Genomic DNA, 19,515 nt, shown 5'->3' with positions numbered 1-19,515 from the left:
GTCAATAAGGATTTGGACAGTGACCCGATTTCTGCTGTTTTGGCACTGTACTCCAGGACTTGAAATGACTATGTATGAGAAAACACCTGTAATTCCAACAAAAATTAAGTCTACACTTTAAGCTTAATATTCATTGTGCTGGAGTACAGAGCCAAAGCAACAGGAATTTTACCACTGTACAAATACTCACAGACTGGGCTATACAGAGACCACATAACACATACAGACATGTGTACCCACACACAGACACACATACACACAGAGCCAGAAAAACCTACATCCCATACATGCATAAACATACAGAAAATATACACATACATATTTAAACATATGCACCAGCAGCAAACACCCACACAAATTCACCCGTGAGCACATTGCACACTGGAAGTGCCTCGCAAACATACTCACATGACCTGGTTCAGAAATTCATATTTTGAAATGCTACACCTTGGCATTTAGGTCATTTGAATTCCAGAGTGAGCATAAATTAGACTACATTGACTCAGCCTACCTTATAGCCAGCGACAGTAACTAGCAGGGCGACCGTAATGAAAATCATCTTCTGTTGGCTACAGTCACAGAGTCGGTCACACCACCTGCTTTCCATAGATGAATGAGCTTGCTTAACCTACATGCTGAGTGCCCAAGCGTTCATCTTTGACACACAAACTGGCCAACGCTGCCCCGAGAACATTGGAATGAGCTGACTTCAGAAATACACACCTAGGATAGCTCAAAGCAGGGATTAGCACAAAGTAGGTTTTACACCGCGTCACAGTGTAAATGACACTGCCGTGTTTTAAAAGCGCTGTGTCACACACCGCCATGGCACACACACAGACGGTGCCGTCTGGCTGTCCCTGACACGCTCCCTGCACACACACCTCACCGAGGAGCGTTTCTAAAGAGCCACAGCCCGTCTCGTTCGCTGCCAAATCTCCTTTTTCGCATTTTAAACAGGAGCGAGGGCGAAATTTCAGCCCTCCGTGAGCGTCTTTGAACAGCGCAGACGTTCGGTTCAGACCCCAGATGAAGGTAAAGGTTTGGTCCCCGCTCCTCTGCATAGTGGAGAATTTAAATTACGGGAATTGGCTGGAATTTTAGGTCTTGATTACCGGTGGTAATGGAGGAGTTGTGAATGCCTGTGATGAGGTGTGAGTCATACAAGAGCCCAAATTCCACAAAACAGAGACCTTGGTATTCCACAGTACATTATAAAGTGGAACTGATGGAATGAGTAGATCCTTTTCCCTTATACATACATGAATTAGAATTGTTTCAACAAAACATTTTCATTAAAAACTATTTATTGACAATTCAAACTAAATCGCTACATAAAGCTATTAGTATGGGATACAAATACTGTTAACTCAGAAACGGCACTCTCTCACACATGTACACACATTACATTGCATTACATTATTGGCATTTGGCAGACACTCTTATCCACACACACAAGCACAAAGGCACAAACATGCACACATACGCACTCTCTCTCTCACACAAAGACTTACACACACTCACTCACACACACACTTATGCAAACTCACACTCTCACACACTCTCTCACACACACTTAAACACTCTCACACACACACATACACACACTTACACAGACACTCTCTCTCACACACACACACACATACGGACAAACACACATGCACACACTTTGTCTCACACACAGATACACACACAAACGCACACACACACACACTCTCACACGCGCGCGCGTACCTGTGAGTGCTTGCTCTTGCGGGGCGGTGCAGACACTCCGCTGTAGTAGGGTGTGTTGAGGTCGTCGGTGCTGATGTTGTCCAGGGTGTCACTGAGTCCACTGCTGACAGAACTGCTGTCATCCCAGCTGCGGGACAGACCAATGCTCTCGTTCAGTCACTGAGACGCAGCCCAGAGACAGACCAAACGCTCTCGTTCAGTCACTGAGACGCAGCCCAGAGACAGACCAACGCTATCGTTCAGTCACAAATCAATGAGACACAGCCCAGAGACAGAGGAAGAGAGAGGCAGAGCAAGACCGAGACAGGGAGGGAGAGAGAGTTCAGTGTCTTGGTACAAGTCCTCTCCCTTAACGAACATCCGAAGAGAGAGAGCGAGGAAGGGAGAGCAAGACGGGTGGAGGGAGAGAGAGAGGGAAAGAGAGACAGAGAGAGCAGACAAAGAGAAATGAAAAAGGGCGAGAAAGGAAAGAGGGATGGAGAAAGGCAGAGGGAAGCAAGGGAAGAGGAGCGAGAGGCTGAGAGAGAAGTGTGCGAGATGCTTTTCCGAAAGCACCGAGAATCACCTCCAGAGCGCAAACCTTGCCCCGGCAACACACACCCCCCACCCCCCTCCTCAAACCCAAAACAGTCCTGACACCACTAGCGCTCAAACTGCGGTCCACGGTTTGGACCACCGTCCGCTAAAGCCTACAACAGCAGCACACCGCAAGCTGCACTGCGTCCACTTGAAACGCAGTTTACACCTTGTAATCGTACACTTTACACCTTTTAATCGTACAGTTTACACCTTTTAATCGTACACTTTACACATTTTATCCCAGTAGAAAACGTCTATGTGGCATATTTTCAAGCATCTTGTGCCTAAAATAAGGTTCCTTCACTAGACATGTAGCAGATTCTGCGACGCCCTGTCTCCGTTAGCTATTTATTATTTATGCTTAGAATGACATTTCTTTGAGCCAGGCTCAAGCTGACAGAGGTTTCTTCTCCTCTATGTGGGTAACAAACAACATTTTGCAAACTTCTCACCACTTCCTAAACACTAGGGAGTTTTCAAAAATGCCATTGCATTCGTTGACACTGAAGTGGTTGTGCTGTTGGGTTAGTCACCCTTACGGCGAACCAGTGGACACTCAACACAAAAGGGGATGTAGTTAGTCCCTTTCCCATCATCCTGTGTAATTAATGAAGCCAAGAGAGCCCTAGTACTCCAGCCATGCATGGCTCTCTTCAACTGCTTCTGATCAGTGCACTCAAATCTAGCAGTAGTCCCATAACACTGGCAGCTAAGTGCACGCACACAGGCATAAACATGTTTCCAGGGTGACAGGCAAATACACACGCATGCACAAGCACACGTAAGCAAGCTGCACACATAGACTGAGAACTACAGAAAGAGAGAGAGGGAGAGAGTGAATGGGAGAGAGAGTATTCACTAATGTATTAGTACTACTAATGTATTTCATGCCAATAAAGCATGCTGAATTTGAATTTCAGAGAGAGTGAGAAATGGCCTCTGCGTTTTCTCTGTGCGTTTCACTCTCAATTAACATCCAGTAAGCATGTGACCACCTCCATAGCATCGTGTTTCTCAGAGGAGAGATTGGTTCGTCTGTGTGACCCTGCACCGCTCGGCTTCAGAGACTATGGCAGCAGGGTGGATGATGGGAAAATAAGCACAAAAGCCAGGGAATTATCCCCAGCCACACACACACGCGTTTCCATAAAATACGATAAACGCTAACCGCAAAGACAAAGGACAAACCACAAAGACACAGTACGCTGTCAAAGGCAAATGAAGAGAACAATACTATACAATTATCAACCCATATATTTATTAAAGGCCCAAATCACGGATGAAAGATTGAAGGGACTGTGTACTTTGACAAGCAGTGATGCAAATTCAAGGATGCATTTTTTACTGGTCAATAGCAGGACTAATCTGTGTTAATGAAGGGTCTCATAGTGTGTGCTGTCTATATGAAATGCTTAACTGCTCAGACCTTACTGTACGTATAACCGGATTTACAGATAAAAGCAATGATGATTACAAATATTCTGTGGAAGTAAGCAGTGAGATTATTACCAATGAAAAACAGCTTCAACAAAAATGATAAAGACTATTTTAGCAATGCTTTCAAAATTGTAAGCACAACAGAACCCGTCTGAAAAAAACAGCTCATGCTAGGTTTTGTTGCAGCTGGCTGACCAGCTCCGACCAGCTCCAACATAACATGGTTTGACCGGTTCAACAAAAGACCAATTTCAGAGACTGTCCCTTACATGTCCAAATACTCATTTCTTTTTTCTCAATCCATGCCACATGCTGAGATAATTCAAGAGTGCAGACAGAAGCTAAGAGTGATTCACATTCACTAATGAGATCTACTCCAAAGCTTCCTAGAATCCGATGAATTACGTCTCAAACCTGACATTTGGCTGAAGAGAAATCTGAATGTTCTCATCAGGGTCTCTAAAAATAGCATCTTTCAATGTTCAATGCTCATTCTGTCATTTTGTCACGTCATGATATTTTTTATATTAATTTTTTTATAGAACAGAATAACCCAAGGGGAAACTTCAGGACATGTTTTGCCATTATTACTGGAAAATAGGCCACTGAATTCCAGTACCTAAAGTTAATAAATTTTAACTGAAATGTAACATGTATAATTAATGATAAGCTCTTTCCAACTGTCTATTCCACACTACCTATCGACAGCAGCTCCTGGCTACAGGTCAGTGTTTCTCCTGACTTTATGACAGGAAAGATTCAATGGCATTTTACTGAATCGATCACTGTGGTTCATAAAGTTTTATAGACTGAACAAGGCCCTACACACAAAAAAGGGCCTGACTAACTAACCATATCCTGCCCAACTTCAGCGGGGATGTGTTTTCTTAAAAATCTAAACCATAAACAGTTTCTTCTTCTGAGGAATCATGAAATTGTGCGCTCCAGGAAATAATGTACACATCAAAAACAGGGATGGGGAACTGTTCCCAGAAGACCTTGCTATGCAGGTTTTCTCACTAATTACTGCACTTTGGCTCGATCAGCTACCCACCATACACCCCAAGCTGCTTAATTTGAGTGTTAGACCACGGTAAGTAGGCTGTAGGGACACAAGAACAGTCTTCAGCTGCCATTCACAAGTCCATCAAGAATTACATAAAGAAATGCAGCTCACGTCAGCGACTGGGCAAAACTATTACAGCGCGTTAATACAGCTGGAGGATGAACGGTGGGGAAACGCTGGCTCTTTTTCAGCCTTAAGGTCTGACATCTAAGAAACATTTAGCTGTGACATTTAAAATGGACAGTGTTTTGTTAACATTACCTGATAACTGCCAGCTAAGGGAGAGTTTTAAAATTGTACTAGCATTCTTGGCGGTGATAAGTGACACGTGATTTTGGAAGTGATTCCAGTTTATTTCAGGCCCATGAGGATGGACCAGAGGGGAACGGGGGGGACGGGTGGCACAAGGTCTGTGCGGTGAAAACCCGTCCCAACCAATCAAATCTAGCGTATGAAATCTGCTGTCACCAAGAAGACTAGGCCCAAAAAAGGTAAATACATTTTCCAGACACTATTATCAGAAACACGGTATCTGTAATCAAGTTATAATTCGGTGGCACCTCCAAAAACAAATACAAGATTGACTTATTTCACAGATATTTCTACGACACATGTACTCACCTGTTCAGAGATAGGTACAGTACATGATCCACGAAGGTAAATGAAAAATAAATTAATTGTCTCAAAGCCCAGTCTGTTTCCAACAAAATCTTCTTCAGATGGTTCAATAAATTCTTTACTACTGCTTGGAAGCCATTTTATGGATTTGAGACATCTGGACTCTGATGGCAGCGACCAAGGCTCTTGGGAAAAAATTAATTGGCACCAATACTGCTCAGAATTAGGCTCAACCCAATTTGGCCAGGCCTTGGTTTTTGTGATTATCTATGACCCAAAACAGGTGGACAGACAAATGAACAGTTTCAGGTAATATGTATATCCATACGCCAGGGGAAAGGAGGTTATGACAGCTTGGGTGAGTTAAATGGCAGTCTGATTGTCTCAATATACACTACAGGGGCATCCAGTCAACAGCGTTCACATACGTACTAAAGGGAAAAAGATACACTGGAGGGAGAGACAGAGACCATAGTTCAGAAATACAGACCAGTCATCCATCACCAACAGTAAAGAATGAGGTCATGTTTTGTATTACTGTACATCCAGTGTAAAAAAGGCAGATGAGTCATGGCAGTATGTATTTTTCAAATTAAATATATATTGAGTGTTATTAATAATACATATCATGCGTAATTAATAATTAATAAACGGTTATAGTTGCCCTAGGTTCAGTGCTGAAATTATTGTTGAGCTTATTGTTTGTGGTGTGGAAAAATACTGTTGATAACCTGTATAACTGAATAAATTACCATCTACTATTGCCCATGAATTGCTTTGTTACAATATAGCAGCATAGCAGTAACATGCTAGTTACTTAGCAATTGCAGGGCAGTTACAATGATAAACTCCCATCAATACAGAAATAACAGAAAATAACAGAAATAAATAGAAATAAGCAAAATTGTGCTTCCGATGTTAGAATATTACAAAGTCCAACTGGGTCTGTAAGATAGGTCCATTCCTAATTCAGTTTCTGCTGAACATGAAAGACCAATCTCAGGAAAGACGGTCGGTTCCTTTAAAGTGCTGACTGGACTGTACTGTCCGCTGGACTTTCCAAACTAAACCGAGGACGGCAGCACAAAGTCACAGCCGAAGAGTCAGTGAGAGACGCGAAACAAACCGGGACTGACAGAGCCTTTCTTGGTCTCTTACACGTTTAAGAGAAATCATCACAGAGCCGGCTCGTCTGTGTGCTTCACTCTGACCCGATGATCCACCTCGATCTATCTTCCCCAGCCAGATATCATGTATTCCATTAGTTCAGGCGGATAATTGGAAGATTATTGACTCATATCTTGTGTTTGTCTTGTCTGTACATCCATGAGTGCGCTGTAAACGGATACAGCAAACTATACCTGATAACGAAGATTTAGCAACAAATGCAAAATGAATGAAATGAGAATGAGTGTGAAATCTAGCATCAAGATCAAAGTCCCTAAAGCGGTGTTGGCTCAGGCGGTAAGAGCAGTCGTCTGGCAGTCGGAGGGTTGCCGGTTCGATCCCCCGCCCGGGCTGTGTCGAAGTGTCCCTGAGCAAGACGCTTAACCCCCAAATGCTCCTGACGAGCTGGTTGGTGTCTTGCATGACAGCCGATTGCCGTTGGTGTGTGAGTGTGTGTATGAATGGGTGAATGAGAAGCATCAATTGTACAGCGCTTTGGATAAAGGCGCTATATAAATGCCAACCATTCACCATTAAAGAAGGTGTTCAAAGCCAGAGTATACAGTAAAACCAACAAACAGTGTATGGGTGAACACACAAAAAACATCCACATAACACAGCCTGCCTCGTACTGGCAGTTCAATTAGCATGAGAAGGGTGGATCCAACTAAACACTTCCCAGGGAATTACTTTCAAATGCTTATTGACTTCCCCCCCCCAGACCTTAAATTTAATTTCAGCCTCTAATGAGAGACGCTGAACGTGATAAATAGCAGACGCACGGGCAGGTAAGCCCCCAGAAAAGTGCACCGTCAGAGGCAGCTGTTATACACCTGGCAGGGCCGGGATCCGGGCGGCAGAGCGAGGACCGGGAGAGAGCTGAATATTTCATCACGCTGTGTCACGCATGACGGACTCACGGTCCCCCGGGCCTTTCGCAAACACGCGGGCGAGCCGCGACGTCGCCAAATTATTTCTCCCGGGTCTGAGCCTGACGATCGATACGCGTGCTACAGCTGTGAACTCGAGAGACCCGCCTTAAACAAAGAAAGAGTGGCTAAGTACATTTGCACATTAGTGCAAAGTGCATTGCAGAGATGCACGTTTGCTGCACATTTACTGTTTATGTAATTCAGCTAGCATTCACCTCCCTGCCAGAAGGCACAGTCCCAATCATAAAAATCCCCTTTCTGCAAAATGCAAAGCCCATCAATGCTCTCAGTGAGCACAAAATACAAATTAAGCATCCTACAATAGCATCTGCAAGGCTTTGAATTTGAAAACAAAATGTCATAAATCGCTCGTTCATAATCCCTTTACAACCCTGAGGTGTTTGACACGGGTCTCCCCCTTTACGGGAGTGCGTTTTGCACCTCACTAACCCAGGAAAAGAGAGATCTCACCTTCCTTCCCAACTTTCTCCTCGCTAATTAATTTCATTCACTTTGTGACAGCTTGCCCTCCATTTTAAACTTGCCATGTTTGTACCGGTTTCTGTGGGCTTAAATATCAAGCCTTTCCCCCCAACAGCTCTCACTTTCCATAGACACTAAGCATGTTTAATTTAGTGTATTAATGCTGCAGTACATTATTCAGTGCATACTGTACACTGTAGCTCAGCAAGGATTTGCAAGAGGCAGGGAGCAAGACGGCATAAATCCACAAAATGGCCTCTTTCAAACTGTATTCCCAAACAGAATTTATTTTAAAAAACAGTAAAAAAACAAAAACAAATACAAGTATTCATAGAGGACCATTCCCCAAGCAGAGGATGCTCTGCAAAAATGTAGTTCAGACTTTCTTCGAAGCGTAAGATACATCATCATACTCTAATGAGACGGCTTCAAAAAGAAAAGCGGGTTTCACACTAATATGACAAGGATGTAATCCTGCCTAATGCTCAAAGTCTAATGCTCTCACAACTACACTGTAAAATATTCAGTGTTAAATTAACTCTTACATATGGTCCCCTTTGCCCTCATAAACGCACTGTTAGAGGAAAATTAACATTGACCACCGATAATCTCCCTACTGAAGGGTCTTAATCAAGCCTTCATCCATAACAGTCATCTAGATTAAAAATGTTAAAACTGTCCAATAAAGTTCTATGAACTGTCAGTTGAAATGTTCAGCGCATGTTAGGCAGATCAACCGATTAGCAACCAATGGAAACGACCTTCCCAGATGGACTCACCTGAAACGCCGACCGGGACCCGCCTGTTTTCCTCAGTGAAGCGTGGAGCAGAGCCAGCCTGCTAGACTGATGCCCTGTACTTACTGAGCACTGACTCACCCCCCGCTTCCACCCACCCCCCAAACCCCCTCAACGTGGGCTGGCCTGTCACGTGCCTGATCCCCCAAGCCAATCGAAGCCACCTCTGAACGCTTACGGCTGAACGAGACGGACCCCGCCCCGCTCGCCACCCCCACCTCCCTCCCGCTTCTCCTGTAGTCTTCTGCCTCAGGACCCTGGGAGAAGATGCGTGTCTGACTCCACTCTGGTGACAGGCAGACTGGAACACAGAGATGAGCTTCTGCATCATGCGTGTGAGGCAGCGTCTGAGTGCATGGGAGTGTAGTCACCCACGTTACGCCAACAGGCTGCCTGCTGGAGGCACTAATGGCAGAGCCTATCTACAGACAGATAAGGTAAGGTAAGGTAAGGGAAGCTAAGCTACAGGAGAGGTGAGCTAACTGAGAGAAACTCCATCTAATTGGCGCAGCACAAGTTTCTTAAAGTATGAATGGCTGTACTTTTTTCCCATTAAAAGTAACATTCTAATCTATTTACTAATCCTCCTTTTCCCTTTCATTAGTTCTTTCATTTTTACTCTGTTTTCACTGAAATCAATAGAAAATAAAATAAAGTACCAAAAAAAAAGCACAGTGTCACCCGTAGTAAGCATGCAGTGAATAAGACACCAAAGGCATTATTATCCAATTATCCCAGAAACTGTGAGTGCACCTTGAAAATAAAGAATGCAGTGAAGGTAGACTTACTCTGTGGTTGTGAGTTTGTGAGTTCATGTAAAGAATTTCAAAAACAAAGGGCACGGATATCACGGCTGTTGTTCAAGACCAGTGATGTGAAAAGTCTATGATAAGCCTGGAGACAGCAAGATAGCCAAATGTTACAGCTCAGCATAGCTACACTGTCGATAAGGGGTACAGTAGGGGTCAGTTTTAGAATTACTTTACCCCTTTAGAATACTAATCTAAAAGAGTGAAGGTTACAATGGGTGTACCTTTGAGGGCGCTGCCCCAATAACAGGTGACTGTACCTCTACACCGCAACAAATGTCTGTCTTAAGTGTATTTTGGTCTGGCATTAAGACTTAAGATCTTTTTTTTTTCTTCCAAGAAAATATTAGTGTGTTAGCTTACTGTATGCTTGACAACTTAAATCTTCTTATTCCACTGGCAATATTTGTGTCTTGTTTAGCAAAAAAGTAAAACAAATAAGATTTTAAGTCTCAATATAAGTACTAAAATATACATATTAAGATTTTTGTTTGTTTTTGCAGTGTATAGGTAAAATGTTTGCATATTTTCTTCTGACAGTTCACTGAGCTGAGAACAGCTCAAATGAAGCAGGTGAGGACCCTAATAAAGACTTTGCCAGCAGAACCGATACAGTATCCAAAATTATCTCACCGATTTTTCATGCCCTGGAAATCAGTTCACATATACTGAATCCTGGATAAGCGCCACCCCGAGACGACATTCTGCAATTGGCAGGAGAAATATAATAGATATAAATATGAACAGATATATTACATAATAGATATATTTACACATAATCAATGGGCAAATGGCAAAAAAAAGTATAGCAACAGAGGTTAGGGTTAGGATGTAACATTAAGAATATTAATTGAGCATAGAGACACAAAAACGTTTTTTGCGCGCGCGTTGGAGCGCCTCAGTGCTGGTTGGGGAATTAGAACGTACTGTTAACTTCAACCGCCAGGGGTAGATTTCGGAACATTTACATTACATTTTAGTCATTTGGCAGACGCTTTTAATCCAAAGTGATTTACAAGTGCATAGGTTCTTCCACAAGTTTAAAGCAAGTTTAATCGGAACACAGAGGCCGGTTTCAGTGGCCAGAACATTTGGTCACCAGTCGTCGAATTAGTGTGCGACCAGGCTCCAGTATCTTTGCGCTAAGCAGCTGCCTTCCATTAGCATAGCGGCCTCAGCCCTAATGGGATTACACAGGGCCGACCTGCTTCACACACCGCTGCTGAGGGGTCGATGCCAGGATTCAATCCCGTCAGGGTGATGACATCCTGTTGGCTCGGTTTCCTCGAAGCACTTGGCAGCAGCACTCAAAATGGTGGCCGCGGACTTGGCAGCAGCACTCAAAATGGTGGCCGTCTGATCCCCAGGGTCATGCAGCTGCTTAACCCACCATCTGTGGCATGTGGGCTGGATCCAGTAGACAGAACCAGGCTACACATCACACCAGCTTTCCCTTCTCTGGGACAGTCATTCTCCCCACAGGTGTTCCATGGACCAAGAGGAAAAGCGGACATTTTGTGCCTTTTCAATACACACAAAGCAGATGTGGAACTAGTTTACACTTTGAACTCTGAGTCTGATAAAACAGCTTATGGTGTCCCATTCCTTATACAGGTCAATGACGATAATGTTGGCGATGATGTAACCTTACTTATAGATCATTTGTCAGAAGTCTAGTAATCAACCATGGCCATCTTCCATGTTTGTTTACAGTCCATCAGTTGAAGGACAGCTCCCAGATAACTCGACTGAAGACTAACTGGGAAGCATTTCATGCATATATTAGCTTAAATGCATTGGGACAGTGACACGATTTTTGATGTTTTGGCTCTGTACTCCAGCGCATTTGATTTGAAATGAAACAAATCTGTGTTATCCCTGTAGGAATTACAGCCCATTTTAGGGCAGCAAAAGTGACTGGACAATTGGCTGCTCAGCTGTTTCTTGGCCAACATTAGTTATTAGTCATTCACAGAAAGTGAGCAAATGGTCTAGAGTTGATTCTAGGAGAGGAAAATAAAACTGCTGAAGTCAAATACCCTGGTGTAAAATCCAGCTATGACCAGCTTGAAATTACCAGCTACGCTATTTCAAAACATACAAAACATAACTGGAGCTGGTCAAACCATGTTGAGTATGGAGCTGGTCTTTCCCAAAACATTCTAAACATTAGACATGTCACTTGGTAAAATGGAAATGGAAATGGAAATTTGTGCAGCATACCCCTACTTTCACCCTCTCCACCACACCGACAACTTCCATTGCAACTTTCTACAAAATGGCCGCTCTTTTATAAAAGTAAAGTCCTTAACTCTCTTAAACATAGCATCCTGTACTTCATCCTGTAATTCACTGCGCATCATTTTGTCTGTTTAATATTTAATGAGGCACACACAGGCATGATGGTCACACCCTGCAGTGTTAGTCAGAGTTAATGACAAAAGCGTACTGCAGTGAGACAGAATCAGACTCTAATGGCCTGGAACTCCAGGTAATTGGAGCTTTGCTGTAGGTCTTTGCAGTTTGTCTCCAAATAGCACGAATAAGAGCACTTCATTTAAATAGCTCTAATACATCATAAACGTCTCCATTACCCAACAAAAACTGCACCTACCAGTTAATCAGAGCTTCTCTACCTTTTTTAATAACCTGCCAAAAAAAACACTCCAGTAATTTGCCTTAGCAGGTAAATAACATCATTTTTAGTCTTTAATGAGAAGCCTCAGCTATTTCGGGACACAATTAAAGTGCGTCATTATGTTCTCCAGGACTGGAAGAGCTGGAATCTCCGATTCACTTGCGGCAGACTGTCAGTGCTCCAGGAGAAGCATGGGGCAGATTTCATAAGCTTGCAAAAAAATCTGAGCCTGATGGTTATTCAGCTCTGAAGAGACAGGTGGGTCTGTGAGCGGTTCTGTTCAGTCCGCCCAGATGGAAATGGGGAGTAGGAATCGATGGTAAATCTTTTTGGCTTTCAATTGTTGGGGTTCACATCAGGTTTAGGATAGAAGATTCTGGAACAGTGTTTGGGGGGAAGTGTCGTTTTGGAGAGCGTTCTATCACACCTGGCGTTTTTAGCACTTGGCGATTAATGAGTTTGAGGAGAGCTTTAATTAGTGCTGTGAAATAAGACAGGAGCCAGGGATTCTTAACGATGGTATCTGAGGTCAGAGTGGAGAGATTTAGCTAAAATCACTGAAAGAGTGAAGCCTTGGGTCTGTCTGCTGCCTGTTGCTTCTCATATACCATGTGTTTACAGCACAACACACGTGACTTCTGTTCTTTAATATAAATGAATGTTGAGTTCTTGTGGAAGAGCTTAGATAGCCATAAATACTGTCATTTCTGACTAAAAGTTTCATGTTTTCCTTTTTAAAACATTTTTATTTCGATAAATCCACACATGGACACATACTATCACTTTTATCATCATCATCATCATCATCACTATAATGATATGAATCGAGTTACACATTAAAACAGTTCACTCCATTAGGATTGGTACAGCAACAAATTCTCCATATTGCGAAATATATAGAGCCAATAAATTGTATTCTTCTGTTTGTTTAATATCCCTGTTTCAGAAGAGTCGTCACCAAGGTGAGAACTTATTTATTTTTTATATATTATTTAATCGTGATAAATTCCTCCATGGAATGAATCCTTGCAGTGGTATCTTAAAGTATTCAATCTATTCATGCACCTGCCATTTCTACTGTACATATTCAATACGGGGCCTGAGACAGCCTACAGCCTAGGAGTTACACACTTTACCCAGGCTGCCACAGCTTGACTGACCTCTGATTATTAATGACCCCGTTAATTATCCGTCGACTTTGAGACCTCCCGGCCCCCGTGAACAGTAAACTCTGACAGTCTCTTCAGTCTCCGCTGAGACACTTCTACAGGAAGGGCTGGTCTGACCATAATTGAGTCATTAGCATTTTATTAGTGTCACAATTTGAGAGCCTTCAAGATGAAGTATCCACAGAGTCCCCCTCCCGCAGAATCAGACACACTCGCTCAGAGCCGGATGCTGTCGGAGCTGCTTGGTGTGTGTGTCTCTTTCTACAGTACATAAAGGCGCACATGTACTGAGATGGGAAAGATAGAAACATAATGCACGCATACTGCCCTTGACCGTTAACCCTGCCCCCTGCTTTCCATCTGGGTTAGGGTTTGGAATGAATCACTGTCCAGCTCCATTTTAATAACCTTTAATAACCAGCAGAGGCTATTCATCAGTACACGAGCAGTGCCTTTGACACTTTATTCCCATTTTTCGCCCCCAGTCCTGGAGATGGGTTTCATTGCTCTTAGCCAAAGGGCCTTCTGATGAGGCTAATCACAAACGTGGGAGGAAGACGGATCACCAGGAGGGTCCCTTCCCCGGACCATATTAAGCACCTTGTACCCCACCATGTCACCAGACACAGTGAGGGTCACATGGGAGGGGGCTGGAACTGAGGCTGGGGAGAACTGTAGCCTCCTCTGGGCACTGTGTGTGTGTCTGCGTGTATGTGTTGGTGAGTGTGTGTGTGTGTGAGTGTGTATGTTTGTGTGTGTGTGTGTCTGCATGGGTGTGTGTATGTCTGTGTGTGTGAGAGAGTGTGTGTGTGTTTGTGTGTGAGTCTGTGTGTGTGAGACTGTGTATGAGAGTGTGTGTGTGTGAGAGTGTGTACGTGTGATTGTGTGTGGGCATGTATGTTTGTGTGTGTGTGTGTGTGTGTCTGCGTAGGTGTGTGTCTGTGTGTGTGAGAGTTTGTGTGTGTGTGTGTTTGAGAGACTGTGTATGTGTGTGTGTGAGTGTGTGAGAGAGTGTATGTGAGAGTATGTGTGTGCATTTGTGTGTGTGAGCATGTGTGTGTGTGTGTGAGAGTGTGTGTGTGTGTTTGAGAGACTGTGTATGTGTGTGTTTGGGGGTGCCTAGGGCACCCTTCACTGCACCACAGATGGACGTTGAGCAGGTGCCTGCTCACCCAAGCCATGCCAGCCTCGCCCACAGCATCAACAATCCGGAGAGAAGCTACCATAGCCTTCACTCTCAGAAAGGTGCCTAAAAAGTTTTTTGTTTTTTTTAAATATATATATTGTCGCTGGGGCGCTACCCTATAGGCACATAAGCCAACAATGATATATAATTAATTTGTACATTTTGTGCTCTGCAAACATTCTCATTTGAATGCAAAAAAATGAGATCCTTGAAGAACAAAAATGCACCTCCACTGTCATTTATGTCTGTGAGTGTACTGTATGACCTTCTCAGGAGCCAAACTATTCTCATCCACAGAAAACTGTTCAAACAAACACATTCAGCAGACAGGTTGAATAATGTGGGGTATATCCATGCCTGCTTACAGATTCTTCTTAAAATGATAGAAATCTTATATAACCAAATGAAGTAAACAGTCTGATATACTGTCAGAAGAAATCAGAAATATCGTTGTGCTTGTACCGCGACCGTGACAACTGGAATGTATCACAATGTCAAACAACTAAAAGTTGCAAAAACTCTGCCAATGTAAAGGAATAGTTCACTCTCTGGGGTTTTGTACTATCACCCCAGACAGCTGGCCCAGACAGTTTTGTGTTTTGTGATTTTGTGAACTTTCCCTGATGTGATTTTAGGCACATAAGTTTCTGGTGAGCTTCACAATGCCTGTTGTAAGTAGCACTCAGGGACTCATGATCCAAAGAAAGAAAAGTTCCACAGTAAAATGTTGAGTGTTAATTCAACTCTAACAGAGTGCACATGAGTCCAACAGGGACCATATGTTTTTGAGTTTGTCAGGTAACACAACATTATTTTTCCAAAGGTGCAAATGAACAGATATTATATTACAGTTATTTAGCTGATGTTTCATCCAAAGCGACTAACAGTTTATAAGGGGTTAAAGGCCTTGCTCAAGGGCCCAACAGAACTACCAACCTTCCGGGTCCCGGTCATGTACCTTAACCACCCTGGGTTTTTATAGGGTTTATTCAAAATTACAGACATAAATATCAGTTTTAGAATTGTGCTGGTTTTTATGTCTCTGCTCGAGTAGAGTGGTCTCAGGTTGCATGTGCCAAAGGCAAACAGCTCCTCAAAAATAAGACTAAATATCATATTTTGAAATATACTCAGGTAATATATACACGTACTACCTACATAGCACTGCTGTACAAATCGCTTTGAAGGCACTTGAAGTGAATTTACTTGCTGTGGACCACAAACCCCCAAGTGCCTCTCTACCAGCCACTGTAAATCCAGCAACATGTCAGAAACGATAGCTTTCATCGCACATGAAAAATGATCTCTGTATTGTTCGGAAATAAAAAAAAACAAGAAAAACAGAAATAATGCCAAAAGGTCCAGAAATAAACAATCTCTTGAATATGAGAGATAACAACATGCATTTATTTGACTGGGTGGTTTGAATTCTACTGAATTATTAATAGACTGCTATTAAATGAGTTTGCTGGGTTCTGGAATGACACGGTGCTCTGTACAAGAGTTTACTAAATTATTGTGGACAACTTGCAACAAGCGTGACTGACATAACGGTCTCAAGACAACAAGAATTCATTCTGAGCTCTGGCAAATGAAAAGGTAATTGGCGCGCAACAGGGTTTGATGAACACCTTGCCTGTTTCTTATACAGACCATAGTCACACAGGCAAACACCCGCAAACTCATATCTGGATCCGTAACTGTATCAAGTAATGAGCTCTGAGCCGTGACTGAAAAACATTCACCGTCACATCAGTGGATTACAGCGACATGTCAACTGTTCCCAGAACAGTTCTTTCATTTGTGCTGACAGAATTAGGAATCCCCAGAAGCCGATCACAGATGAAGTAGAAGCAACGAATAGCGTCTCGGGTTGCACAGCTACTGTTCCCGTTTCTTTAGAGCCCCCCTCGTCGTTGTCGGTGGTGAGAGAGAGTAGAAAGTCTAGCCTCGACAACAAGCTGGTTTTGACAACAGCTTGACAAAAAGGCAAGCAGCCTATTGAGCTTTGCCCCAAATCTCTCTGCAGCTGACGACTGAGGCGCGAGGACCCTCGGGGTCCGTGCGCAATCGGTCCCAAATCCGCAGGGGAACGCCCCGCTCGCCTCCTCCCCCCACTGCGTTACCCCTCGTCGCGTTTTAAACAGAAACCGCGTAGCCAGACACGAACCATGCTAACGCCCCGGCCGTAGAGCCTCCCACAGCGTGTCACTTAGCTGGAAGGCAGCGTTATTAATTCATGAACCTGCTGGGAAAAGCAGAACTCCGTGCGGAAACTCGCTCGCTCACGCTTCCGTGACCTTGGCTGTCCGCGGCACGCCGGTTCCGTGAGCGGCCTCATCTATACTGCATCACGGGGGTATTTATAGAGCCCGCTTCCACGCTCATAAGTCAACCTGCTTCGTTTAATAATGAGCCCTAACAAATACAAGGTGTGATTAGCGCTGGCTTTTGGGTTCATGTCTGACTATTTTAAAGTTGAGTTAAAAATTCACACACTAGCAAGAGACCGGATTTAAGTAGTATGACGCATGCTTCTCATACTTTAAGAGTCAGACATCAACCTGAAGTCCAGTTCACATCACACCTAAATGTATTATTTAGTATTACACGTGGCTACTACGTTTGGGGGGCATAGCTAATGAAAGCAGATCCAATTTTAATTAGCACAGGATACAAGGGGAAAAGTCATATAGTATAATGTATTTATCTTTCCATGGCTGGTTATCCTTTATCACTTCTCAGGGTTGAATGGGTACATTAATCATGAAGCAATTCCACTGGGGAAAAAATAAAACAAAACAAAACAACGAAAACGCGAAGTGAAAAGATATTAGCATTTGAATTCATCACGGAGCGCTAACGGCCGGCAGAAGCTGGAACCGCATCAGTGTCCAATTCTGTTCTGAAAGGGCCGTAATGAACTGAAGTGATTTCGTAAACTGCTATTTTGGAGCGCCCCGGGCTCAAAGAAACGAGCTGTATTTCAGTTACCGAGTTCCTGCTTCGAGTGGACGGGAGGACGTCCGGCGCATTCTGCACGGCGGAGTTGGCAGCCAGCGAGAGCAGCCCAAACACTGGTAAGAGATCTGAGCCTGATTGACTATTCAGCAGATGGAGCAAAAGAAGGCCATTTCGCCAAAAAGGGTGTTCTGATGGGCCATTTGCACTGCGATTAACACATTCACCAAGACATTAGGTTTGTGCACACCGGGAATCGTTACTCAACGCGTGATCAAAGCGGATTGGAGAAGTCCGTTATGTGAATGAATACGTGCCTCTCTTGCCACATAAGAAACGAAACCATACCTTTAAGGTCATGTTTACGAGCGGAATTCATGTTAAAAACACTTTGCCAAGGGGTGGATTTGCTGGAGTTTCAGCAGAAGCCAGCCCTTGATGTGAGAAGAGTAAACGGAAAAATGCAATTTGCAAGCTAATTAGGGATAAGCAGCTGTGGCCGATAAGCGGATTCCAGAACTTTCTGCTTATAAAATTCAATCTTATTTTTCCATCAGTAAATTTTCCATGCAAATTGTTCCCTTGAAAGTATCATTTCTAGGGCTTGATTTGTGGTTGCTGAAACAGAGAGGCAACATGGTTATTAGTATGGTAACAGTATATACATATGCATATAAAAAGCACAGCTTTTTTAACTATTAGAGACATGAGCACATTTTGTGAAAACTCATTGCCAATTTGCTCTCCATCATCAATATCAAAAGTAGATTCATCACCATCCTTCCCTTTATACCTAAACCTTCAAAATTTTACATCCCATCCTTAGCATTTTATTATCCTCTTGAAATGAGTCAAATAATTCATTATCAACGCTCCTATAGAATCTCCCAGGAACCTCAGTTAAAATATACATGAGCCACGGACTTTTAAGTCATAAATTATGCATTATAGTCTGTAGATTTTCTCGAACACTACTGCACGGGCTCACATTATTTAAAGCTGATTATACAATCATAGGTGTTCACTGTAAATCTACAGTATGTAAAGAGCTGTTACTCTGTGATTAATTTATGCTGGCGTAATGCTGGAAACAAGTGCAGCATGATTGGCTCAGCTTGGGGAAAGAAGGACCAATAGGAAGCGGCCAAACGAAGGCAGCTGTTAGCCTACATGTGATATATGCAAAGTTGCGTAAAAGCATTGGGAGAAGAAGCCCTTCGAGCCTCCATGGAAGTTTCTCCGAGGTGCATACAGTAAGTTTCACATGCTACCAAAGAAAATACTGCAATCCAGCGCTAAAATAAGATAAACTTGGAAGGCAAGTTGAAGTTTGACGCCTCCACTTTTGGCAGGAATATCTCTTGCCTAAATATACTCCGCAGATTACATAAAATCTTTATTGCGATGATTTATTAAGTTTATTGCTAATACATTTATGCACCCCTTATTCGATACAATACTTTCCAGTTGACATATTTAAACTTTCCCTGAGTGACAGCAATTAAGGGATCCACTGGACAGATATAAAAGGTATATATCCTCCCTGAGGATCTTTTCTTCACAAAACTCATTCTCTGCCTTCCAAATGCACTCAGAACCAGGCAGAACAGGCTGATGATTGGTCAAGGAACAGAAACCACTATCCAATAGAATTTCCTTCCTACAAGGACAAGACTGGGCTGGATCATTTTGAATAATGGCTAAAGGAGGCTCCTCCATCAATCTAACACACCACAGAGAATTACACCTTCTGCATTCAGATGCTTTTGCCATCAGTAAATGGACGGGGAGAGTAATACTCAACACAAGCCATTTTGAATGTTCCACAGAGGCAGGATTGCAAATGAGTTATGTGGCCAATGGATATCTGGGCAGGACCTGCTGTGGTACTCTTCATAGTGTGTACTGTGTTTGGGTGATGTGTTATATTTATGATCCA

General features: G+C 43.2%; 1 protein-coding gene across 1 annotated transcript in view; it reads right to left on the bottom strand.

The window, feature by feature from the left end:
• The window catches only part of nav3 (neuron navigator 3), a 173,711-nt gene that overhangs the window by 43,306 nt on the left and 110,890 nt on the right, over positions 1-19,515 (bottom strand). The window contains exon 13 of the mRNA XM_061250656.1: positions 1,735-1,861. Coding sequence (XP_061106640.1) covers positions 1,735-1,861 — 127 coding nt within the window. The remainder of the gene's footprint in view (positions 1-1,734; positions 1,862-19,515) is intronic.

The sequence above is a fragment of the Conger conger genome, chromosome 8, assembly GCF_963514075.1.
Source record: "Conger conger chromosome 8, fConCon1.1, whole genome shotgun sequence".
Lineage (NCBI taxonomy): Eukaryota > Metazoa > Chordata > Actinopteri > Anguilliformes > Congridae > Conger > Conger conger.
This window is presented reverse-complemented; position numbering and strand designations above follow the sequence as displayed.